This window comes from Guillardia theta (genome assembly GCF_000315625.1).
Source record: "Guillardia theta CCMP2712 unplaced genomic scaffold GUITHscaffold_2, whole genome shotgun sequence".
Classification (NCBI taxonomy): Eukaryota; class Cryptophyceae; order Pyrenomonadales; family Geminigeraceae; genus Guillardia; species Guillardia theta.
The window spans coordinates 623,507-643,955 of NW_005434672.1; the positions used below are offsets into that span (position 1 = coordinate 623,507).

General features: G+C 54.5%; 6 protein-coding genes across 6 annotated transcripts; 2 read left to right on the forward strand and 4 right to left on the reverse strand.

The window, feature by feature from the left end:
* The first annotated feature begins 345 nt into the window (after positions 1–345).
* Positions 346–1,139, forward strand: GUITHDRAFT_149893 (hypothetical protein). The gene is made up of 3 exons (XM_005841807.1): positions 346–535; positions 584–727; positions 772–1,139. Exons 1-3 carry the CDS (start codon positions 440–442, stop codon positions 1,060–1,062), a joined length of 531 nt encoding a protein of 176 aa, XP_005841864.1. The 5' UTR covers positions 346–439; the 3' UTR covers positions 1,063–1,139.
* GUITHDRAFT_131874 (hypothetical protein) lies at positions 1,140–4,743 on the reverse strand (the record flags this gene model as incomplete). The annotated part of the gene is made up of 2 exons (XM_005841808.1): positions 1,140–1,845; positions 1,898–4,743. 2 exons carry the CDS (start codon positions 4,741–4,743, stop codon positions 1,140–1,142), a joined length of 3,552 nt encoding a protein of 1,183 aa, XP_005841865.1.
* Positions 4,744–6,678: 1,935 nt separating this feature from the next.
* On the reverse strand, positions 6,679–7,915 carry GUITHDRAFT_63012 (hypothetical protein; the record flags this gene model as incomplete). Its single annotated transcript, XM_005841809.1, has 4 exons — positions 6,679–6,810; positions 6,855–6,935; positions 6,968–7,392; positions 7,444–7,915. 4 exons carry the CDS (start codon positions 7,913–7,915, stop codon positions 6,679–6,681), a joined length of 1,110 nt encoding a protein of 369 aa, XP_005841866.1.
* A 707-nt stretch (positions 7,916–8,622) lies between these two features.
* On the reverse strand, positions 8,623–9,331 carry GUITHDRAFT_149894 (hypothetical protein; the record flags this gene model as incomplete). Its single annotated transcript, XM_005841810.1, has 1 exon — positions 8,623–9,331. A coding segment is annotated over exon 1 (346 nt), but the record flags the coding sequence as incomplete, so codon positions are not given.
* Positions 9,332–14,466: 5,135 nt separating this feature from the next.
* Positions 14,467–15,684, forward strand: GUITHDRAFT_62950 (hypothetical protein; the record flags this gene model as incomplete). The annotated part of the gene is made up of 2 exons (XM_005841811.1): positions 14,467–15,417; positions 15,487–15,684. Coding segments are annotated over 2 exons (1,149 nt in total), but the record flags the coding sequence as incomplete, so codon positions are not given.
* Positions 15,685–16,399: 715 nt separating this feature from the next.
* On the reverse strand, positions 16,400–19,168 carry GUITHDRAFT_99540 (hypothetical protein; the record flags this gene model as incomplete). The annotated part of the gene is made up of 11 exons (XM_005841812.1): positions 16,400–16,510; positions 16,644–16,752; positions 16,881–16,984; positions 17,089–17,188; positions 17,235–17,395; positions 17,444–17,546; positions 17,621–17,724; positions 17,770–17,977; positions 18,021–18,400; positions 18,433–18,536; positions 18,655–19,168. The coding sequence occupies 11 exons, from the start codon at positions 19,166–19,168 to the stop codon at positions 16,400–16,402; spliced, it is 1,998 nt and encodes a 665-aa protein (XP_005841869.1).
* Between the last annotated feature and the right edge of the window lie 1,281 nt (positions 19,169–20,449).

Below are 20,449 nucleotides of genomic sequence, written 5' to 3' on the forward strand. Positions count from 1 at the left end.
GGGAGAGTGAATGAGAGAGCAGAGCGATCGGGAGAGAGGACGATGAAAACGCTAAAGAAGAGGTATTGAAGCTGAATGATAACAATTCTTGAGTTAAACCCGTATCATGGCTCGAAGGCAGGGGAATACACTTGGGGGAAAGAAAGGTACAAGAAATCGAATTAGGCTCAAGAAAGAAGGTATGCATTCTCAATCGTGACTGTAAATTTAGCAAGATGGAAGAAGACGTCAGACGAGTAGGATGGTTCCAGAGGATCGATTCGCAGGAGTAGCGACGCTTGAAGGGATATATTTAATTCAAATGGCCATGAGCACGGGAACTGCATGGGGTTGAATTGGTGGTTGCAGGATGCACGCTAGCTGCAGAGAGGTCTCTCTACTTCTGGTAGGTCTGGCATGTTTGCAATGTGTATCAGCCTTCATGCCGGCTTGCCCCACCATGGGCCGTCTGGTTGGATTGAGGATGAATCAGAAAGGGTTCGGGACACCGCCTCCTAAGAAGAAAGTTTCTGAGATTGGACAAGATCGCAAGAGGGTGAATGAACGCTCCTCCTGATTCCCGCACGTCTTACTGCCATGGCAGGCTGCAGACAAGTACGAGGCGCTGAAGAACGAAGGTGCTCCGGAGTTCAACATCTTCTTTCGCAAGGTCGGCGCCACCGATGAGGAGGGGGCCGTCAAGGGTGGGTGGTACCCAGTCGGGAGCCTCGCCTGCCCGAGCTCTCAGGTGTGTAAGGTCCCCATGCGCTCGATGCAGTGAGAAGATGCTAGGTGATCGACCGAGCGGTCTTCGAGACCGAGGAGGCGCTTCTGCAGGGAGCATACAGGATTCACGGGAAGCAGCTTCGCAATTACTTCTCGACACGGGACGGCGGCAAGGTGAACAACTGGCAGGACCTGAAGAACTGCGACATCGAGTACGGTTGGCAGTTCAAGGAGTTTCCGGACGAAGACATCAAAGTGGCACAGAGGCCTGGCAGCGCTGCTGGCAACAACAACCCCTTGGGAGGACTATTCAAGAAGATCGAACAGGCTGTGAACTGGGTGCCAGATAAAGATTAGATGTTTACTCCATCTTCTTAGTGTACAACTGGATTCAATACTAAGTGTTCCATCCCTTGAGATAAAGTTACCTCAAATCATTTGCCCTCCACCATTTTGCAGTCACTCGTCATAAACCTCTGGGGTTTCGTCCCCAACCCCCACAAGGTTCCATGGATGTCACACTTGCGCAGGAGAAGCTCAGTCTTCTTCGAGCCTCCTCGGGCCGCCAATTCACCGAACACGCCCCTCCGGAACAACTTGAGAACACAGTCGTTGAGGACTGCCGAGCTGCGGTTGTTCAAGATGATGCCGATGTCCGAGCTGTGCAACTTGCTGTGGAGCAGGCGGCACTGAGCGTCATGGTCAAGGAAGAGGCAGCTCTCCTCGCAGTTCTGGAACCAGCAGGAATGAAAGTTCCCGCGCGAGTACTCCATCATGACGCACGCAGCCAGCGCCTCTACCAGGCAGTCGTCCGATCCCGCCATGATGCTCCTGTTGCATTCCACCACAGACCTCCCCTCTATCCACAGACTGTAGCCCCTGGAGCACAGCAGCGCGCACTCGTCCACCGTCACTTCACCCTGGATCACGTGCATCAGCTTCTGGAACTCCTTGGAGTTGGGGTTGGCCTGGTAGGTGAAGATGAGGTTCCTGAAGGAGCACGGGTAACTTGACTTGACCACAAACCTCCCGTGGATCTTCACTCCGTCCTCCCCCACAATGTGAATCTCCTTGTCAATCACGATGGTCTCCCGCAGCCTGTAGTTGCCCGGTTGCACGATGATGTATCGGTGGTTCTTCCTGTGATTGGGGAGTGATCAGTACTGATGCAAGCATGTCAAGGAAGCAATACTTGTTGAACTGAAGGATAGCTTGCTCGAAGGTCAGCTCCGATGGGACCAACAAGGACTTCATCTCTTTACCGCCAGCAAAGTTTTCATTCGCTTGCTGGTGGAACCTCCCTACGTTCATGGCTTTTGGTCGTTCCACATTGATCAGAGGTGCTCCGTTACCCGCGAGGTTAATCGTGGGGAACAGGCCGACCCGAGAGCCTTTCTTCCTCTTCACTGCACTCCCCAGCTCGCCCCCGTCTGACAGAAGAACTTTGCGGATCTTGAAGGTTTCGTTGTCGGGGTTGTACACGTGCCAGGTGGAGCCGTGGGTGAGATCCAACACCTCCTGCCTGCGTCGCTGCTCCTCCCCGTCGGCCTCGTTGAGCCTCTTGCCGTCGAGATGCAGCTTGAAGTACAAGTCGACGATGCGCTCGATCAGGACTGGGGGGACTTGCTCTGACTGCAGCACGTTGGTGATCATCTCCTGGGAGGGGGACTTGGGGGCGTGAGAGCCTTGCAGAGCTGCTTCTTCTTCTGTTAGCCCGTAGAGCTTTCCTGTCTTGAGCCCCTTCTCTTCCACGAGCTTCTCAATGGTCTTCATCCCGACCGCGGTGGATTGGTTCAGAGTCTTGATCGAGTCTCCGATCTGGCTGTACATGGCGGCAAAGTCTTGTTTGGAGTCGAGCAGCCTCTTGTAGACTTCAGCCTGCGTCGCCTTCTTGTCTCCTCTTCCACGCGGATGCCCATCCTTGTTCCTCGCATTCTCCTCTGACCGACTCTCGTCGACAAGGTTTAAGAGATGTTTGTGCGAGGGCTCCGAGGAGACTGGAGTGGTGGGATTCGATTCACTCACGATCTCCTCAAGGATCTGATTCTCCTCTGCCTTGCTCGCCACGTCTTGTGCGTTGAATCGAACGCGTCGCACCATCTCCAGCAGGTAAGAATGCATCTCCACGCGCATGTTGAACCGGCTGATCCCCACTCGATGCCCGTTCTCATACTGCACGAAGGCGACGGGCAAGACACAGGTGTCCTCCTCCTGCTTGACGAGCCTGCCCTCTATGCCGGAGCCGTGTCTCTTTCCCCTCCACCACATGCCCTCGTAGATGGTCGACTTACTCATGAAGGATCCCAGCCCGTGCCGCAGGTCATGGTAGTACTGACCTTCATAGCAACATCCTCTGGGCGACGATTCCACCCCCAAGCCATGCGCTTGCGACCCCAGCCATTGCCCGCGATAGTTGGAGTTGGGCTTGATGAAGAAAGTTGCGGTCTCCTGCTTCATCTCCAGCGCTCGCTGCTTCATCTTCAAATAAAATTTGTACATCACGACCAGCATCCGTTCAGACTGAAATGCGCAAGCTCGGTTGAAAATCAAACAGAACAGACGATTTTGCAACAGAATAGTGTTCAAATCTGTGTTCTTGTAGTCATATGCATATACATGTGGAACCTGCAAAGCCTTTTGGATTTGAATATTTTTCTCGCTCATGAAGAGAATATTTGTATGCAACCTCAATTTCTCTTGCTCATTGCGAGCAGCCTGTACGAAGGACTCGAAGACATGCTTTTCATATTGCGCCCTTTCTTTCTCCAGCTTTTGCTCTGAGATGTGCATTTGCATCCGAAGGTTTGAAAGCTCGATTTCTTCTTCGGGGCTGAGATCATCTTTCCACTTGACTGTCTCGTTGAAGGTCTGGTACAGCTGTCGAGCGTTGGCTGCCTTGGCTACTATCCCTTGCAAGCTGTTGTAGTGCCTCATCGTGTTAGCGAGGGCAATCTTCTTCAGCTTGCTCTGCTTGTCTGAATCTTTGAAAGCCTTCAACGCCTCTTTCTTGTCCCGCTCTTCCATTTTGGCTGCTTGCTTTGCCTGTCGCTCCTTATAAGCTTTGACTTTGTTTTCGTAGAGATGGATAGCATCTCTAACATCCGACTCTTCCTGGTTCAAACATTCAAGCAGGATGTCTTGACCCTTGGAGAGCTGCCAGTACCTGTTCAACACACTGAGAGACGTTGATTGGAACAGCTTTAGGCTCTCTTCCGATGCTTCTCTCTCACTGCTCGGTTGCTCCTGTGAAGCGGCAGGACTGTCAGATGCAGTTTGATGCTCGAGCGTGCTGCTGCTGTGATCTACACCGTCTGCTATAAGCCCCTCGTCCTTGTGCTTGTCAGTCTCATCAGCGATCGCCTCTCCATCCTCAACGACGTCTGCCGCCTCCTCCACCTCCTCGCACAGAGATTCTTGGACGTGTTCGCCGGGGCCTGGCCTCTCACCTGCATCAACCTCTTCACCTGTCCTGATGCTTTCAAACGAGTTCTCTTCGGACACGGAAGAATCAGACTCCAGGATCAACTGGTCTTTGTGACCTGATTCTGCTCCACTTCCGCTTGCAAATTTCTGTATGCTGCCATTGGAATCAAACGAGTGATTATTTGATCTGTGATGAACAGGTTTCCCCTTTCTATGCGTCAAGCTCTTCAGCTCTTGTCGTAGATGTTGCGTTTCTCGCTCAAGCTTTGTAATATCTACACTTCTTCTCAATCGCTTCCCGCCTTGTTTCTGTCTTCTCCTTCTGTTGGAGGGTAATGTTTCCTTCAAGCTTTCTGCATCTGCAGCGTTGTGCGCCATACGCGATACATCTTGCCTCCAGTTCCGCTTTGCTGTAATACTCTTGGCTGCCGTGCTCTCCTGCAAGTCTTGATGCTTTCCTTTACCACCCAGTTGCTGTGATCTAGCCTTGTAGACCTCTTCGAGCTCTTCTTTCAGGTTGTCGTTGTCGAGGCTTGAGAGCAGCTTTCCAAGAGAGCTCTTCTCCACGTGAAGAAACGACGACATGTCTCTCTTGAAGTTCTCGAGCTCTTCCATCTCCTCACGGAACTCTACAGCAGGCAAGTCAGGCTCTCAAGTGATGCTGCCACGTTACAGGGACGATGAAGGAACAGAAGCTGAAAGATCCGAATGTGGAGGAGGCATTAGAGTGAGAGGGACGGGTGAAGCGAGAGAGGGAAGCGAGAAGAAGGCAGGATGGAGGCAAAAGGGGGAGGGAGGGAGGCAGGGGGAGGAGGCAGGGGAGGCAGGGGAGGCAGGGGAGGCAGGGGAGGCAGGGGAGGTAGGGAGGGAAGGAGAGAAGGAGGCTAGAGGGAGGAGGAGGAGTCGGAGGAGGTACCATGATCCTCAGGGATCGGGGAGCAGCTCAGCTCCATCACGGCATTTCGGTTGAGGAGTATGAAACTACCGGTATTTTTCGTGAGGTGGAGTACCGGTGGTAAAGATACCCGTACCCACTGTCATGCAATTATGCGACCTGCTCCGCCGGAGGGATGGACGAACAGCATGCAAGGCGAAGACAAGACCCAGAAGGACGAGGAGAGCAAACCAAAGGTACCCCTCCTCCTCCCACGCTCCTCCTACACCGCTCCTCCTACACCGCTCCTCCCCTCATGCTCTGAGCAGTGGGAGTCCGGCATCCTATCCTGCACTACCGACTGGAGAATAAGTAGGAGGCGCGGTCCTGTTCTCGCCTGAGAGTATCGCAGACTTGCTCGGGTCCGTCTGTCCTTGCGTCCTCTTCGGGTTGACCAAGGGACAAGGAGACGAGAGCTGCTGCTTCCACGTGACCTCCTCCTCGCCTCGCCTGCCGCCCACTGACGTCTCGCAGTCTTGTATCGCTTTCTGCTCCCTCCCTTGGGTTCCCTTCCTGTGTTTGTTCAGGGAGTCTGTCCGAGTCAGGTAGTGGACGGACGCCAGCTCTCCTGCTGACTTTCTGCTCCTCCAGGTACGGCATCCGCGGCAGCGTCTTCACAGACTTCTTCCTTTCTGCCTTCTGCCCCTGTTGTGTTCTATTCCAGATCTACGAGCACATGAGGAACAACCCCTTCACCGACACCTCTCAGCTGGGGTACTGCTGGCCAGGCTCTTCCCTGGCAGTGACCTTTGAGCAGCTTCTTCTCTTCTGGAGTACTTCAATGCCGCAAAGACATCCCCACCTGCCTTCTTGTCTCCTGCTGTAGGGTAGCACTGCCGCTACGAGTGCGACTGATCTGACACCAGGCCCCTGCCTCGGCTACGGGATCCTGCGGCGAAAGATGGGCTCTAGTTGCAAGATCCACAGCCTCTGCTGCTTCCTCTTCTTCCCCTGCCTTCATGGGGCGTGCAATCGAAGTTACATCCGTTCGAGGTCCGTGACCGCATTGCCGGAGGGAGAGGAGGAGGGTGACGGGAGGCAGGTATGGGATCAAGTACTCGTACCTCTCAGTCTCCTGCTGTCGAACTCAGTGGAAAGCGATTCAGTCGGAGACTTGCAACTCCTGCATCGACCTCGGTTGTTGGCTGGCGCTGCCCTGCTGTGCTCTAGCTCAAGAGCTGAGGCATGTGCGCAAGAACCCTTTCGTGATTTACGTCAAGGACAAAGATGGTGTGGTGACAGCTATGGCAAACTGAGACGAGGCTACCTGGAGGGAAGACCTGTCATGTGTAAATATCTGTCTGCTAGACTAGATTCGATCAGATTGGGCTGGATTAGAATAGTTCAGAATAGAATAGGATAATGATCAGAGTGAAGTAGAGTAGAGTAGAGTAGAGTAGATTGATAGAAGGTGAAGGGGCTGTCAGCTCCATGTGATTATTGAACATGTGTTTCTGCTTTGGACTCAAAAGGTAGAGGAATGCTGTGGTATCAGAGCACATCAGAGGAGACGATTCAGATGGAGGGGAGTACGGTCGCTATATTGAGGTTAACCCAATCAAGGAGCATCCTTGAATTGACCGGCATTGTTTTCTCTCTTCTTCCAATCCGGTATGCTATTGTTCTGGCTGTTCACTGGCACACCTGTAACAAAAAAAAAAGCATGTATCAGATGGTGCGCAAGGAAACATGCTGAGCGAACCAAGTCGGACGTAGCAATCCACCCCCAAGTTCTCCATGCTAAACAACTGCCAATAGTCAGCACACCCGCGCGATAGTCCTCCTCCCTTACCGTGATGTCGCCCCCCCAGTACCTCGCGTACAGCCTGCTCAGGGGAAGGCCATGCCCGAAGCCGGAGAGCTCCAGCATTCCCTGTTGGTGCGTCACGAGGACAAGGGCAACACCATGCAAACCTGAGGAGCCGTTGAGAATGAGAAGTTCCAGATACGATCCAAGCTCTGCGGTGGTATGCCGCCACCGCGATCAGTGATCTTGACGTACGTGTCTTGCCCTCCACTGATTAGAATCTTGGTGGGAGGCAAATCATCGCCGTACTTGGGTGAGTGAGAGTTGGACAAGCGCCCATGAAGTTCCACAGTTGCTCGCATGCTGTTCTTGAGGATCTCGAAGAGCATGATGTAGAGATGCTCGGGAATGTAAGGCGCCGTCACCTCCGTCATGCCTTCCACGTACACGTTGGGCGCGTCCCTCAAGTGCATCCTGCAGGCTGAACGAGCGTCGGCAACCGCATCCAAGATGACCTCCTTGATGTTGCACTCCGTTTGCACGCACCCGACAAAGCGCTTCGGGCGATTGCGAGCATCGATGCCTTTCCTCTTGTAGATCTCATCCACTTCCCTCCGCTCCTCGGCATCTCGACGGAGAGAGAGGTGCTGGTCGATGAGGAGGCGGATACCGATCCTTCCGGTGTAGAACCTGTTCAGAAGCTGCTGGATCTCATCAGATTCAACTGCCCATTTTGGAACTCCGGCTCGATTCATCTCTAAGAATCCATCAGCGATGTTCGCCTGGACCATCCGATGCTTCTCCTTGATATCGATCAGCATCGCGCTGAAGCTCTCCTCCGCCCTCGAGTGTCGAGGTACTTCATGATTCAGAATCCGGAAGAAGCTCTCTTCATACAGCATTGCAAGCTCGGTGACGGCCTTGGTCGAGTACATGGGCACAGGCAGCGATTGCAGCTCTTGTATTCTCTTCCCCAACCGTATGGGCAATTCCTTTTGCAAGAAGACAGCCGACATGAGCAGCGTGTTCTTATCCGCGTCACGTCCAAACTTTATGAGCTCACTGAGGTTGAGCTTGAACTCTTTCTTCTTCGCGTACTCCCACATCTGTCTCGTCATCGTTGAGTTCTTCAGGTGGTCCTCGCTTCCCACTCCCAGCGAGAGCAACCTGACGTGCGAGGGCAGGGCCCCCCGAGCGAGCCTACTCTTCTGTGGGGGGGCAAGCACAGAAGACAGCCGCATCCTGCAAATCAAAGGATGGGCGAGGGTTTGGAGGCGCAGCGCACAGAAAGCCATCATGGAACTCCGTCAATCGACTTTCGATCCTCCAGCAGAAAATGTGACAGGGTCCACCATCTTCAATCGTGCTCCTCCTGTAACTCAGACAAGTCTCCTGCGGGATATCAAGGGGTAGAGGCAAGACTAGGTTCGGGAGACGTTCTGTACGGTATCCTCCTCCTGCACGTCGCCATCTCCTTCACCTCCATGCTGCTTCCCCATGCTCCTTCTCCTTGCCCCCTCCTTCCCCACCCTCGTCCTCTACTGCCCGCCTGCAAGTCCGCCTCGGATGTAACCAAACAGTAGGTGCGGCTGAGTCCGTCCGATCACTCACTGAGTGCGGCCGGGCTCGGCAGGACGGGCTAGTTCAACGGACTCGTCAAGTTGGAACTTGACGGCTTTCGAAAAGCTCAGACTCCTGAGCCTGGTCACCGGGCCGCCGGGGCCAGGTACTACGGTTTAACTTCGGAACGGCTGAAGGCACTCCGTGACTCAGCAGTGTGAACTTGAACTCCCTCCCCTCTGGCCTCAGGCAGTCACTCTGCGTAACTTTAATGTCTTAAAAGCACTCCATGTAATTATCGTACAAATTCTAATACACAATCACACTCAATTCGTTGTCAAACCGCCGAAACGCCAAATATGGCGTTGAAAAGTGATAAGATAGGAAAAGATTTCAAACAAAGAACTTAGTTCAGTAATGAGGCGATCCTGCTCTTGCTGACATTGTCCTCGGGCATTGTAAGCGAAGATTGAGCCATTCCACAGTGAAGAACTGGCGAGGCCTTGGTTGACAAGACAGGGGTTTGAGGAGCTTGCCTACTGTCGGCGATAGCGGCAGATTGACAAGCAACACTGACTGGCTCAGTGGGATTGAAGTTGCTGATTCCGGAACTGATCTGTGCCCTATCGGTGTCAGCTGTGTGAGCAGAAGATCCAGGAAGTGACTCCCACTCCTTGAGGCCGTAGACGCCCTTGCCCAGGTTCACAATGGCTGCAGTCTTGTTTTCACGGATGGTCTTATTCAAGAAGGCCTTCATCGACTCTCCTGCAGTTCCCTGAGACCCAGTGAACTTTATGAGGCCCAACTTCAACGCCTGGCGGGTAAGGATGTCGTAGTGCAACGCCTTGCCTGTCGCTCGCAGCACACGCACAACAGCGTCGAGCCGTGACATGGTCGGAGCATGCCCTCCAGTCATGGAACCACCATACAATGATGAACACGCTGTGATGTCCTCAGGACTGAGCGGTTCCTCGACTGATCCAGTTGACACAGGAATGTTGCGCTTGGCACGCTTTGGCTCCTTCTTCTCAGCAACATGATCATCAGCTGTGGTTTGGGCAGACTCAAGTGTCGGGGACTTCCTCTTCTTGCTCGAAGGCTCGCTCGATCTCACCAAGGCTCCCTGCCCCTCGTTTGATTCGCTGCAGCTCTCATGATTTTGATGATCGTTTTCATCAATCGACGACTCGAACTCTTCTTTGTCCCAAGGCTCCTCTGGCATATCGCAATTGAATCCTTCCAGCATGTTGCAGAAGAAGCTCTTCGTCTGATCAATTTTGATGCCCGGAGGAACAATCCTCCATTTTCCACAGCTATCGCATCCGACCCACAAGTCATCTTCGCCTTCACTGTCGTCACTAAGCTGTGAATTTTCATTTGCCGAACGTGGTCGGAAAGAGCTGCTCTTGGAGTTCCCGTCGTCTGGCAGCTTTGCTCTTCGCATCCTTGCAGAAACGTTGCTGATATGCTTTAGATCCATGAGGCATTGAGGTTTGCCCAAGGGTACCCATAAGCGAGCAAACCTAGAGAAGAACCAAGGTTTGTACACTCCCTTGGTCACCACGTCCTTCTTCTGCCATTTGATTGTCTGATCCAGTATTGCACCTCGGCTTCGAGTCGCCTTTTCAAATTTCTTGCGTTTCTCGCTGTCCTCAGGAGATTGGTTCTCCAAAAGTTCGCTGACAGGCACTGGCTCGACATCATAAACCTCCATCTCGTCAACATGATACTTGCCGATGTCATCGCCGAAAACTTGTTGTACACTCCGCGAGAATGGATCGGCTTCTTTTCCTTGCAACATGCTTAAAGCATGGATGTCCCTTTTGGAAGTTGGCTCTGAATTCACCATGACAAGGAAACCGCAGAATGTGTGACTACACACAAAGCTGTTCAATTTGATTCACTGCGGATCCCAACTGTGTTTCACTCGTTTCGCTCAGAAAAGGTGTTATCTTGAGTCGAGAAGAGATACGAAGCAAATATACTCAAAGATTCTCCTTTTTGGCCGCAATTTTTCCTATGTTTCAAATCTGGTCCAAATTGTAGACCATCAAAGAACAGAATATGCTCGAACACCACCAAAGACTGCTCGGTTCAAGCAGTTGATTCTCGGAAGGGAAGTGGACAGCGATCAATTTCTAATCACTTTCTGAGCCTGATGAAGCCTGGCGGCTTCTGCTTCTGCACTGGCACAAACTATGTTTTCGGGGATCCAACGGCCTCCAGGGTTTGGCAATCGGATTCGCTTCTTCGAGACCCTCCAACCCCTCAAGTTGGGTAGGCAAGTCGTGAGCAGTCAAGAAGACCTGGGGAGAAGCTCGAGGAGGCGGGAAGGGCAGCGGGAAGGAGGAAGAAGCAAGACGGGAGTAGAAACAAGGGCGGGAGTGCAAAGGGGATAGATGGGATACGGCAAGGGAAGGGATGGGAAGGGTCAAAGGGTGGGGTCATTTCAAGGCATGTGAACGGGTGGGGTGATTCTTGAATTTGAGAAGCCTCTAGAGAAGGGGTGGTAGGTGAGAACCCTCTGTTCACCCCGTCAATTCTAAGGATTTAAGTAGGTAGGGGTAATATGATTACAGGGTAGGGGTGGCGCCACCCCTTGGAATGGGGAGGGGTGTAGCATTGTGCCTCAAAAAAGAACAAAGTACAAATTGGGTGTAATGGACATCCTCCAAGGTTTCCGAACATACGAGCAAAATCAAATGTTTTTTTTACCCAGGTGAGACCAAAGGGTTGCAAGGGTACTCCAAGGCTGGGAGGGTAAGACGATCATTCTGGGGACCTTCGATTTAGGGGTGGCAAGATGCAGGTCAATATGGGGGTACTTCAGAAGGAAACCAGCGGGTGGGGGTATGAAAAAGTTTTTCACAAGTGGGTGGGGGTGGTACAACTGTGGTTGGGATACAGAAAAAGACCCCGGCCCCGGGAAACGAGTGGGTGGGTAAACCACCGGTACTTATGAAAGGGAATAAGGGGGTGATCACCTAGAGGTTTGATACAAGGGTGTGTTGCGGTAGTCAAAGGGTGGGGTAATATCCTCTTTTCTTGGAAGGTGGGGGTAGTCAGGGTTCCCGAAAGGTGGGTAGGGGTCCTTGACCTCCCAGAATATGGAATTCAAAAACTATTATTTGAGATTGTACCTTGCTAATGATATTTAGAGTTTTAAGGTCTAGTTCTACGCTGATATTAGTACCTAATATTGTATAACATATTGTATGTGGTAATCCATTCCCCCAAAATTGTTATTGATTCTGTACCAATTCTGAAGAATTCTGTACACTTTCTATACTTGCTATGCTTCACTATTCCTGGTGGTAAAACAGGAGGAATTACGGCCCATTATTGGCCGCACTGATGACTAGGGTGCCGCAGTGCCACTGGCTCCGAGTCGGCCGGCCGGGCCCCGGGACTCCGGGAGTCCTGGACTCGCGGTCCGGGCGACTCGGACTCCGGCGTGACTGGCTCGGACCGTACTCTCAATGAAGGGGCCGGGCTCCGGCCCGGGGGCCCGGAGCCTCCGCGGCGTGGCTGAGCCGCCGCTTCCACCGGCGGGCGTTGAACCGTTCGGAACCGTAACCGTACGGGTGCCAGTAAGAGCCAGTAAGGGTTCAAACCGCCGGTTGGCAACTTGGCCCCCGGGGGCCGCAAGTGAAAGTTGCCCGGGGGGGGGCGAACCTTTTACTGACAGTTTTGAGTAAATGTGTTTTGTCAATTATGTAACGGTCGATGATTCTTCAATGACCCCCACCCCTGAACTTCCATGTCTCTACCCCACCCCTCCGGGGACCACTCCACATCTGTGTCGGGGCCGTTCTAGAGGAACCGGGGTTGAGTCTCATGAAGGCGATGGAGGGGTAGGGTACCTTTGAGGAATGGCAAGAAGGGGTGGGTATGGAACAGAAAGGTACTCGAGTACGGGTACTTGTATATGATTTTAATAGGCGGAGCGATTGAAAGTAGGTGGGGTTGTCGATGTCTTTTGATCGAAGGGGTGGGGTAAACGTAGGGTGGGTGCGAGGATACCAAAAATGTCAGAGGCTATTTAGTATGGTGATTAGGAGGAAGAAGAAGAGAGGAGAGGGGAGGAGAAGGAGGAGGAGGGCGTGGAACAAAGATATGGTGCTGAGGAATTTGGAGATGATTACTTGAGATAAATGATGGACAATTTATAGCTGCCGATGATTTTTCCCTGCGGACAGGACTAGGAGGAAAGGGAATCCGCTCAGTAGCCATAGCAGGCAATGGAGGGAGGGTTTGCAAAAATGCCTTGAAACGACATGCATGATAGTTTGAGATTCGTTGGTGGTTCGAATTAGGTTGGATGGGAGTCAGTTCCAAACATCTTGGTCAGGTTTAGCCCCTTTTCATTGCTGCCAAGCGATTGAAGAGTTTGCCTGGCATAAAGCATTGCTTTCACGAGTGCGAATCCCATGAGCTGTCATGACTGGCTCCTCCAAACGATTATTTGACTGTCCTGTAGCTTCCGACGGATCATCCGCGACGTGATGGATCCCTTCCGTCTCTACGAGAATGCTCGTAAACTCATGTACGCGGCGATTGAGAAAGAAGATTCTGAACCCTCTGCGGCGAGACAAGAATACGAGAAAGCATTGCAAGGGTTTGCCACCTTCCTGAATGCTGCAGGGAAGAGTCGTGGGATGTACCGCGAGCTGGTACCAACGCGCTTGCAACCAACTGGCTCTTTGACTCGCTGGAACAGGAGAAGAAGGCCCACAAGATGCAAGAGACCTGCCAGAGCAAGATGAACCATCTGCCAGCACAACAGAGAAATGCAAGGCAAGAAGCCAGCAGACCCCCTGCTGGCAGTCAGCACAACATCGACAAAGCAAGAACAGCGGGAGCTGTGATGGAGAGTGACTCACGACAGCAGAGAAAGACCGGTGAGCATCCTTTGAGGTTTGAGAGGTGGAGGGTGATCAGAGTCGTAGATCCCGTGCACGGCATGAGGGTGCCCTCTCCGTCCCCACTCGTGGGGGGGCAGGGCAGCCGGCGGCAGCCATCACCTGCCCGCAGTCTCCAGGGTGACAACCAGATGAAGCCGATGCGGTCCCCTTCGCCACTAGGCTACCGTCCTGCTTCCCCGCTGGAACAGAGCAGAAGGGCTCCATCGCCGAGCCAGTCGATGCAGAGGAAGCATCAAGCGCCCCCGAGATCGGTCACTCCCAACTTGTCGAGACCTCGCGCGCCCTCTCCTTCCCTCAGGGTTTCTGATGCTTCCAACATGACGTCAGACTCGCGGACTAGTCGTGGCCGGAGGAGATTCGTGCCGGACTCGGACTCGGACTCGGACTCAAGCGACTACAACCGACTGAGAAACAAAACTCCCAATGACCCCAGGGCACGGCAGGCAGCGTCTATGACAAGCGGCGGTCGACACAGTCATGTCGAAAAAATTTCAGACTCACATAGCCAGAGGCCGAAACCCAGCAGCGCGAGAAAAAGCTTCAGCTCAAGCCTGATTGACAAGAGGAAAACCATGAGATTGGATTCTGATTCTGATGAAGATGATGCAAACATCCCATCGTGGGATCGGCGAACAATCAACACTGCTGACCTTCAATCCTCGAAATCGAAAGCAAAAGATTCCAAGAAGTTTGAGGGCAACACAGCACGACCTTTGGCATCTGCGCCTAAGATTGATCTTGAAAACGGCGAGATACGAGACAACGGGTATACTCTGAAAGCAGATTTCTTTACCGCACACCGCTCGGGTGAAGTTTCCAAGTCCATCATGGAGAAGCTGCATGATGTGGAAACAGTGGCATCCAAGGTCTCTGCTTCCATAGTCGATCCGAGTTGGCCCATTCGATCAGGAAAGAATTCGTCATCGGGAGTGCCGTCGATACACAGCTCGCTTGACCTCGGAGGCGGGTCGAGGAGTAGGAGAGAAGCGAAGGATTTGGTAGTTAAGCAGGGAAGCAGCGAGGCCGGCGTTTACAGCTCGATATCAGAAGCGATCGCGGAGGCGACTCATGGATCGGTGATCGAAGTGCACTCGGGGGAGTACAACGAGAAGCTGTTGATCGACAAGTCCCTGCAGATCCGCGGGGTGGGAGATGGAATCGTTTTGTGCAACATGAGTGGTGAAACCATTATCGCATGTGCATCCCCGACGGTGACTGTGTCGGGCTTGAGAATACTGCAGACTGGTGGAGATGGGTCCAAGCGCGGCAGGAACAGCGCAAGATGCGTTGAAGTGTTTCAAGGAGACCTCACGCTGGAACGCTGCTCCGTCCAAAGCCAGGCAGGAAGCGGCGTGATCGTTGCTGACTCGGGAGTGGCGACTCTACGGGAGTGTACTTTCCGTGGATGCGGGAAATGCGGCTTGCTGGTCTTTGACGGGGGGAGCTTGAATTGCAGCGACAGTGTGGTGTCAGGCAACGGGCTTTATGGCATGGTCGTACAGAACGGCGGGTCATCCGTGGTGGAGGGAAATCGATTCGGAGGCAACAAGCATGCCGGCATCCTCGTCCATGGGAAAAACTCAGTCTGCTCGATCCGCGCCAACGATATCTCGACTAACGGGGAGATGGGAGTCGGCGTGCAGAGTGGAGCCGAGGTTCGATTAGAGAGGAATCGGATCACAGGTAACATGCATGCCGGCCTCTTCGTGGATGGAGAGGGAAGCAAAGCATCTGTCAAGGACAGCGAGCTGCAGGAGAATGGCGTGCGAGGCATCGGAGTTCAGAGTGGAGCTGAAGTGCACGTGCAGGGGAGCAGAGTTAGCAACAACACGCAGGAAGGGCTCTTCGTGTCCGGTACAAGGTCCCGAGCGACCATGCAAGACAACGACTTGATGAGCAACGGAACCAAAGGGGTGGGGGTTCAGAGCTCGGCGAACGCGGTCTTGATCTCCAACCGCATCGTCAAGAACCTGGAGGAAGGAGTGTTCGTCTCGGACGGCGGCTCGCAAGCGACAATCAGAGACTGCAACATCATAGAGAACGGCATGAAGGGGGTGGGAGTGCAGTCTAGCGGCCAGGCAGACATCGACGGGAATTTGATCCACAAGAACCACAGGGAAGGAGTTTATGTGTCGGGCGAGGGCTCGCGGGCCCTGGTGCAGAACAACGACATCACCGACAACGGAGTGAAGGGGGTGGGCATACAGGACGGTGCTGACGTGGCGGTGGAAGGAAATCGGATCACAGGGAACCAGTACGTGGGTGTGCACGTGTACGGAAACCGCTCGCGTGGGATCGTGCGAGAGAATGACATCCGAGACAACAGCCTCGCCGCGGTGGTGACGGAGAACGGAGGTATCGTTCAGTCGGCCGACAACCGCATCGATGGCGTGCACGAGAGCGAGCTGGCGATCCCCTCGACGGATGAGAAGAACGAGGTCTTGAACCTCGCGGACAAGGAGATGTCCTTCCGTGGTCGCGAGCTAGACGTCTCCGTGCACCAGGGCAACCGCATGCTCTCCAACTCACAGTCGCCTCCCGAAGCCTCTCGCTCTTTGCCCTCCAACGGCCTGCCTGACATGCAGAGCAAGTTTCCTGCTGCTCGCTTGAGCGACTCGCATGGCGTCGCTACTCGGCTGAGTGGGAGAGAAGATGCTTCGCCCCCCAAGCAGCAGGTCATTGCCCCTGCCACCTCCAGCTGGAGTCTGACTGGTCTTGAGCAGATCAAAGCTTCTGGCGACGCTCATGGAGAGTTTGTGACGCGTCAGAACTGCCACATCGGCGAGACCTTGTGGGTCCTCGGAGACGCAGCGGAGGTGAAGAAGTTGACGGACTCGTCGGTTGGCATCTCGTGGAATGAGGACATGGCCGAGTGCTGCGGTTGCCAAGGAGAAGTTGTCGCCATTCTCGATGACTATGCGGGAATAAGGTGAGAAGAAAGAGGAGGGCGGCTGCTCGTGCGTGCTGGCTCTTCTTACGCAGGCGCAGGTTCGAAGCTTGGGTCTCATGGTGTTTTGTATATTCCGCACTGAGAAGGAGGAAGGAGGCTTGAGGGGTTTGGGTTGTCAAGTAAGGGTTGAGCTCCTTTAATTACAAACTCGCTTATCAGAACGCCATCGCCTCGTCGCTGTCAATCACTTCCTCCTCATCCTCTGTGTCTGGGCCCTTGTACGTCGCGAGGAGCTGAAACGTTCCGCCGCTGAGGAAGGAAACAATCTACAGTGAAATCAGATCTTGTTGAGAGAAGCGGGAAAGCAAAGGAAGTAGAATTCAGAGTATTTTGCATATTGAATGGGCCGGGGGGGAGGGGGGGGATGGAATGGATCGTGGATAGTCGGGGCTTCGCTACCTTGACAAGGTGGGTGCCGGATCGCAGCACGGCCTCGTTACAGACTCGCTTAGCCGCATGTCGTCCGTCATTGTGGATGAAGCTCCTCCCATCGAGTTCCATGACTGACCTGCCGGGGCTGTCAACACCCTCCCTCACTTGCCTTAGTCGCTCTCCCCTCTGCTCCGCTCCACTCCACACCCGCTTCCCTCCCCTCTCCTCAGATTCCCCAAGTTGCTCCTCTCTTCCCATCCTTACCCGTCCTTCGATGTCAGGCAGAGGCTGTAGGCGCCAGGACGGCCAACCTCCATCCTTCCGAAAGCCTCTAGCACGAACTCGCTCTGGGGCAGAGCCGGAAGATCCTGCAGCACATGAGGGCAAGCAACTCCTCTCCTCCTCCTCCTCCTCCTCCTCCTCCTCCTCCTCCTCCTCCCCTCCTCCCCCCCCCCCTCCCCCTCCTCCTCACCTCCACCAAGCCTTGAGTGCCCTTGAAGTCGATGCTGTGGACTACAGCTTCCCCCACCAGCTCCAGTCCAGCTGTCGAGCTGGGCACCTGCAGCAGTTGGCTGGCAGGCCGTCAAGGGGCTGGAGGGGGCTGGAGGAGGGGCTGACCTGCTACGGTACGCGCGGATGAGCCACTGCGATGGGCGAGGAAGCTGAGGGGCCCGAGGAGCGACGCTGTTGAGATCGGCCGGCAGGCCTCCCGTGTCCGGGCCCTCATAGGAGAGGCGGAAGATTGGCTCACCCTCGTGCTTGAAGCCGTCCACGTGCACCTGACGATGAGGTGAGAGGAGGGGAGGAGGACCGAGAGAAGTAGTCACATCGTGGAGGCCGCGGGCAAGCGTGAGGGATCGGCAAGTCTTGGTGGGCGATTGAACGCGGTCGTCATGAATGAGCAGCTCAGAGTCGATGTAGAGCAGCGAACTGTAGGAAGAGAGGGCAGGACGTCAGAGGAAGTGAGATGGACGAGAAGGAGCTGCGGAGGGCTGGGCACTCACCCGTCACTGGAGAGGGAACAAAACTTGTACTGGCCGCTCTTGTAGATCGAGAATCTCCCGAAAGCCTGCCATGCGACGTTGCGTGTGGGAGGGTCGGGGATGAACTGACGAGCGAGGTCAGGAGATGCGAGCCGCTAGCGAGTTCCTACCTGTGCCATGCTGTTCGCCTCCTCGTCGAACGAGAGGGAAGGCACGATGGAGTGCCCGAGCAACGAGACATCGCGCAGGTCAGGAAACTTATCAAGGTCCTTGTTGGAAGCGAAGACTCTGAGGAGGAATCTCGAGTGAGGGGGGGGAGGAGGCCCCCGCGAGTCAACGCTTCTGACGCTCTCCTCCTCATAGTCTGTGTCGCGTCCCCTGAGAAAGATCAGATCATCGTTCAAGCTCTTCTTCCTCCAACCTGTAGGTCAAGACGACACCTCCCTCTCCATCCCCGTGAACCCCGTCGACCATCACAGCATGCAACCCCTGCTCCAGCTCAACGTCCCCGCAGGACTTCTCGTCCGCCTGCTTGTTCTCGACGAGGAGCTCGAAGTCGACGAACACGCGAGACAAGAGGTCGGAGGTCGAGCAGAAGGTGTACTTGCCCGCCTGCTCAACCTTCACGTGGCCGCTGAAGCGATAAACGAAGTCGGAGCTCGGCGTGTCCTCCACGAACTTGCGGAACTTCGAAACGTCTGACATATCAACGAATCTCACGATCGCGCTGCCAACGAATTGCAGAGAAGCAAGGTTCGGAACAGATGAGCCCAACCGCTCCCCTTCCCTTGCCGCGAAGATCTGCATGCTCCATCCCCCCCCGGACGAGGTACCTGGAACTCCAGGCTCCCCATCAGCGCCTTCAAGGCCTCGCTCCCCTTGCTCCCCTTGCTCCCCTTGCTCCCCATCTTTCCCGTCGTGTCCTGGCGTGCCATCCCTGCAAATCATGTTGAGGAGAAGACCTGGAAGAGGAAGGGGAGGTGATTGGAACGGGAGGTGGGGGAAGAGGAGGAGGAGGATTCACCTGCCATCCTTTCCTGGTGTGCCAGGCGTACCGGGTGGTCCAGGTGGCCCTTGATCCGCCTTCACTGTCGCGACCTCCTCCGACATGCTCGCTATCGTGTGCTCGAGCCATTTCAGCCTCTGGTCCAGCTCTCCTTCTGTCACCAAGTCCTTGCGAGGCGCTTGTGGCTTCCCAGGCTCCATCTTACCGAACCCCAGCATGTTCACCTCGCGCTTGAACGTGGGCACGGGGGCAGCCGGGGAAGGAGGGCAGTGTGGACAAGGCGCACAGCCAGGCTTAGATGGTTGGCAGGGAGGAGAGTTATCCTCTGCCTCCACCGTCATCCTGAACTCCTTGAGCGCCTGCTTCAGCTTACTCCACCGCTTCGAGCTTTCTTGCTCATCACCCCCCGCCTCCTTCGCTCCGTCAGCAATACTCTTGCGCATGCTCTGCGCTATGTACTCCACTGGTGCTGTGAGCAGTGAGAGCTTCGAGGTCCGAGTCTCGCGCGAGCGAGTCAGCAAGATCGTAGCAGAGGGCTGAGTAACATGGATGATTAGCGCCATCGCTCCTGCTACGAGCAGCAACACGCCGAGCCTGCTCCTGATACCTCCTGCTTCCCTCCCGCGTCGCCCGAAGCTCCCCAAGGCCCTTTCATACCCGTCGTCGAAGTCTCTCCTCCTCTGAGCTCCTCCGTCTTCGTCTCCCTCTCCTTCTCCTTCTGCTCCTCCCCTCCCCCTTCTTGTCTCCCTGCGCCCTCCCTCCTCGCTCTCGTCGCTCAGCATCGCGACCCTTGGAGGTAGAGTCGGGCCAGCCCCACAAACCTGACTGCTGAGGCGAGTCAGGCAGTTTTCAGTGACTAAGTGTCCGGGCCCGGAAATTCAATCCCGGACTCGGAGATACCAAAGTTGACCAATAATTTCACTTGCGGCCTATCGCTGGGGTGGGTGGGTAAACTTTTAGCACGCTTCTTATCCACAAGGGGGCATGGAACAAGGGGGTAGGGTACAGGATGTCACAGGGTTTCTAGGTAGGGTGGGGTCAGGGGGACTTCAGTTTAGATGGAAGGTGGGGGGGGGTAAGAGGGTAAAATACAGGCGAGGCAATATCTAAATTCCAGTATGGTGTGAGGTGCGATGTTTCAGAGTGTTAGCAAAGCACAGCGGGTAGGGGTACAAGAGAATTCGGGGTAGCAGTACAAGGGATATAGGGGGTGGGGTAGTTGATGGGGTTTTGTCGGGATCCGGCAGGGCCCCGACCAGATCTCCCCAATGTGAGGACCCCACCCCGAAGATTTGCTACCCACCCCTCATTGACTTGAACAGTAAGAGGCACTACCCCATGGGGCGCTAGACACCCCAGGACAGGGGATCCGTACCCTATCCTGCTACTGTTTTCATACCCGTCCTTAATCAGTACCCCACCCTACTTCGTTTCAGCGCTTGTCTCGTCACCCCGACTTTTGCACACTGACCCTCTTCATAGAGCACGTGCGATAACCCCACCCCTTCGGGCACACCTACCCCTGATCCCAAATGTCAAGGATGCCCGTCTCGGAACACTACCCCCAAATTAAATATGAAAATGACCCCTAGTCAGACTACTGAGTCCGAAAGGGGGTGGTGATTTTATTGATTGTAGAGGCACTCCTGTAAAATATTATTAAAGTGGTTTCAGGGTGGGGGGTGGGGGTGGGGGGTGTTCATAGTCAGGGTTGCGAATGGGATAGGGTGGGTGGGGTGATCGCTACCAGGTGGTTTTACCCGGAATTGGCCACAGGGGTAGTAGATCTCTTTGTCAAATGTATAGACAGAAGGGGTGGGTATGGCTGATTGTGAGGGGGTAGT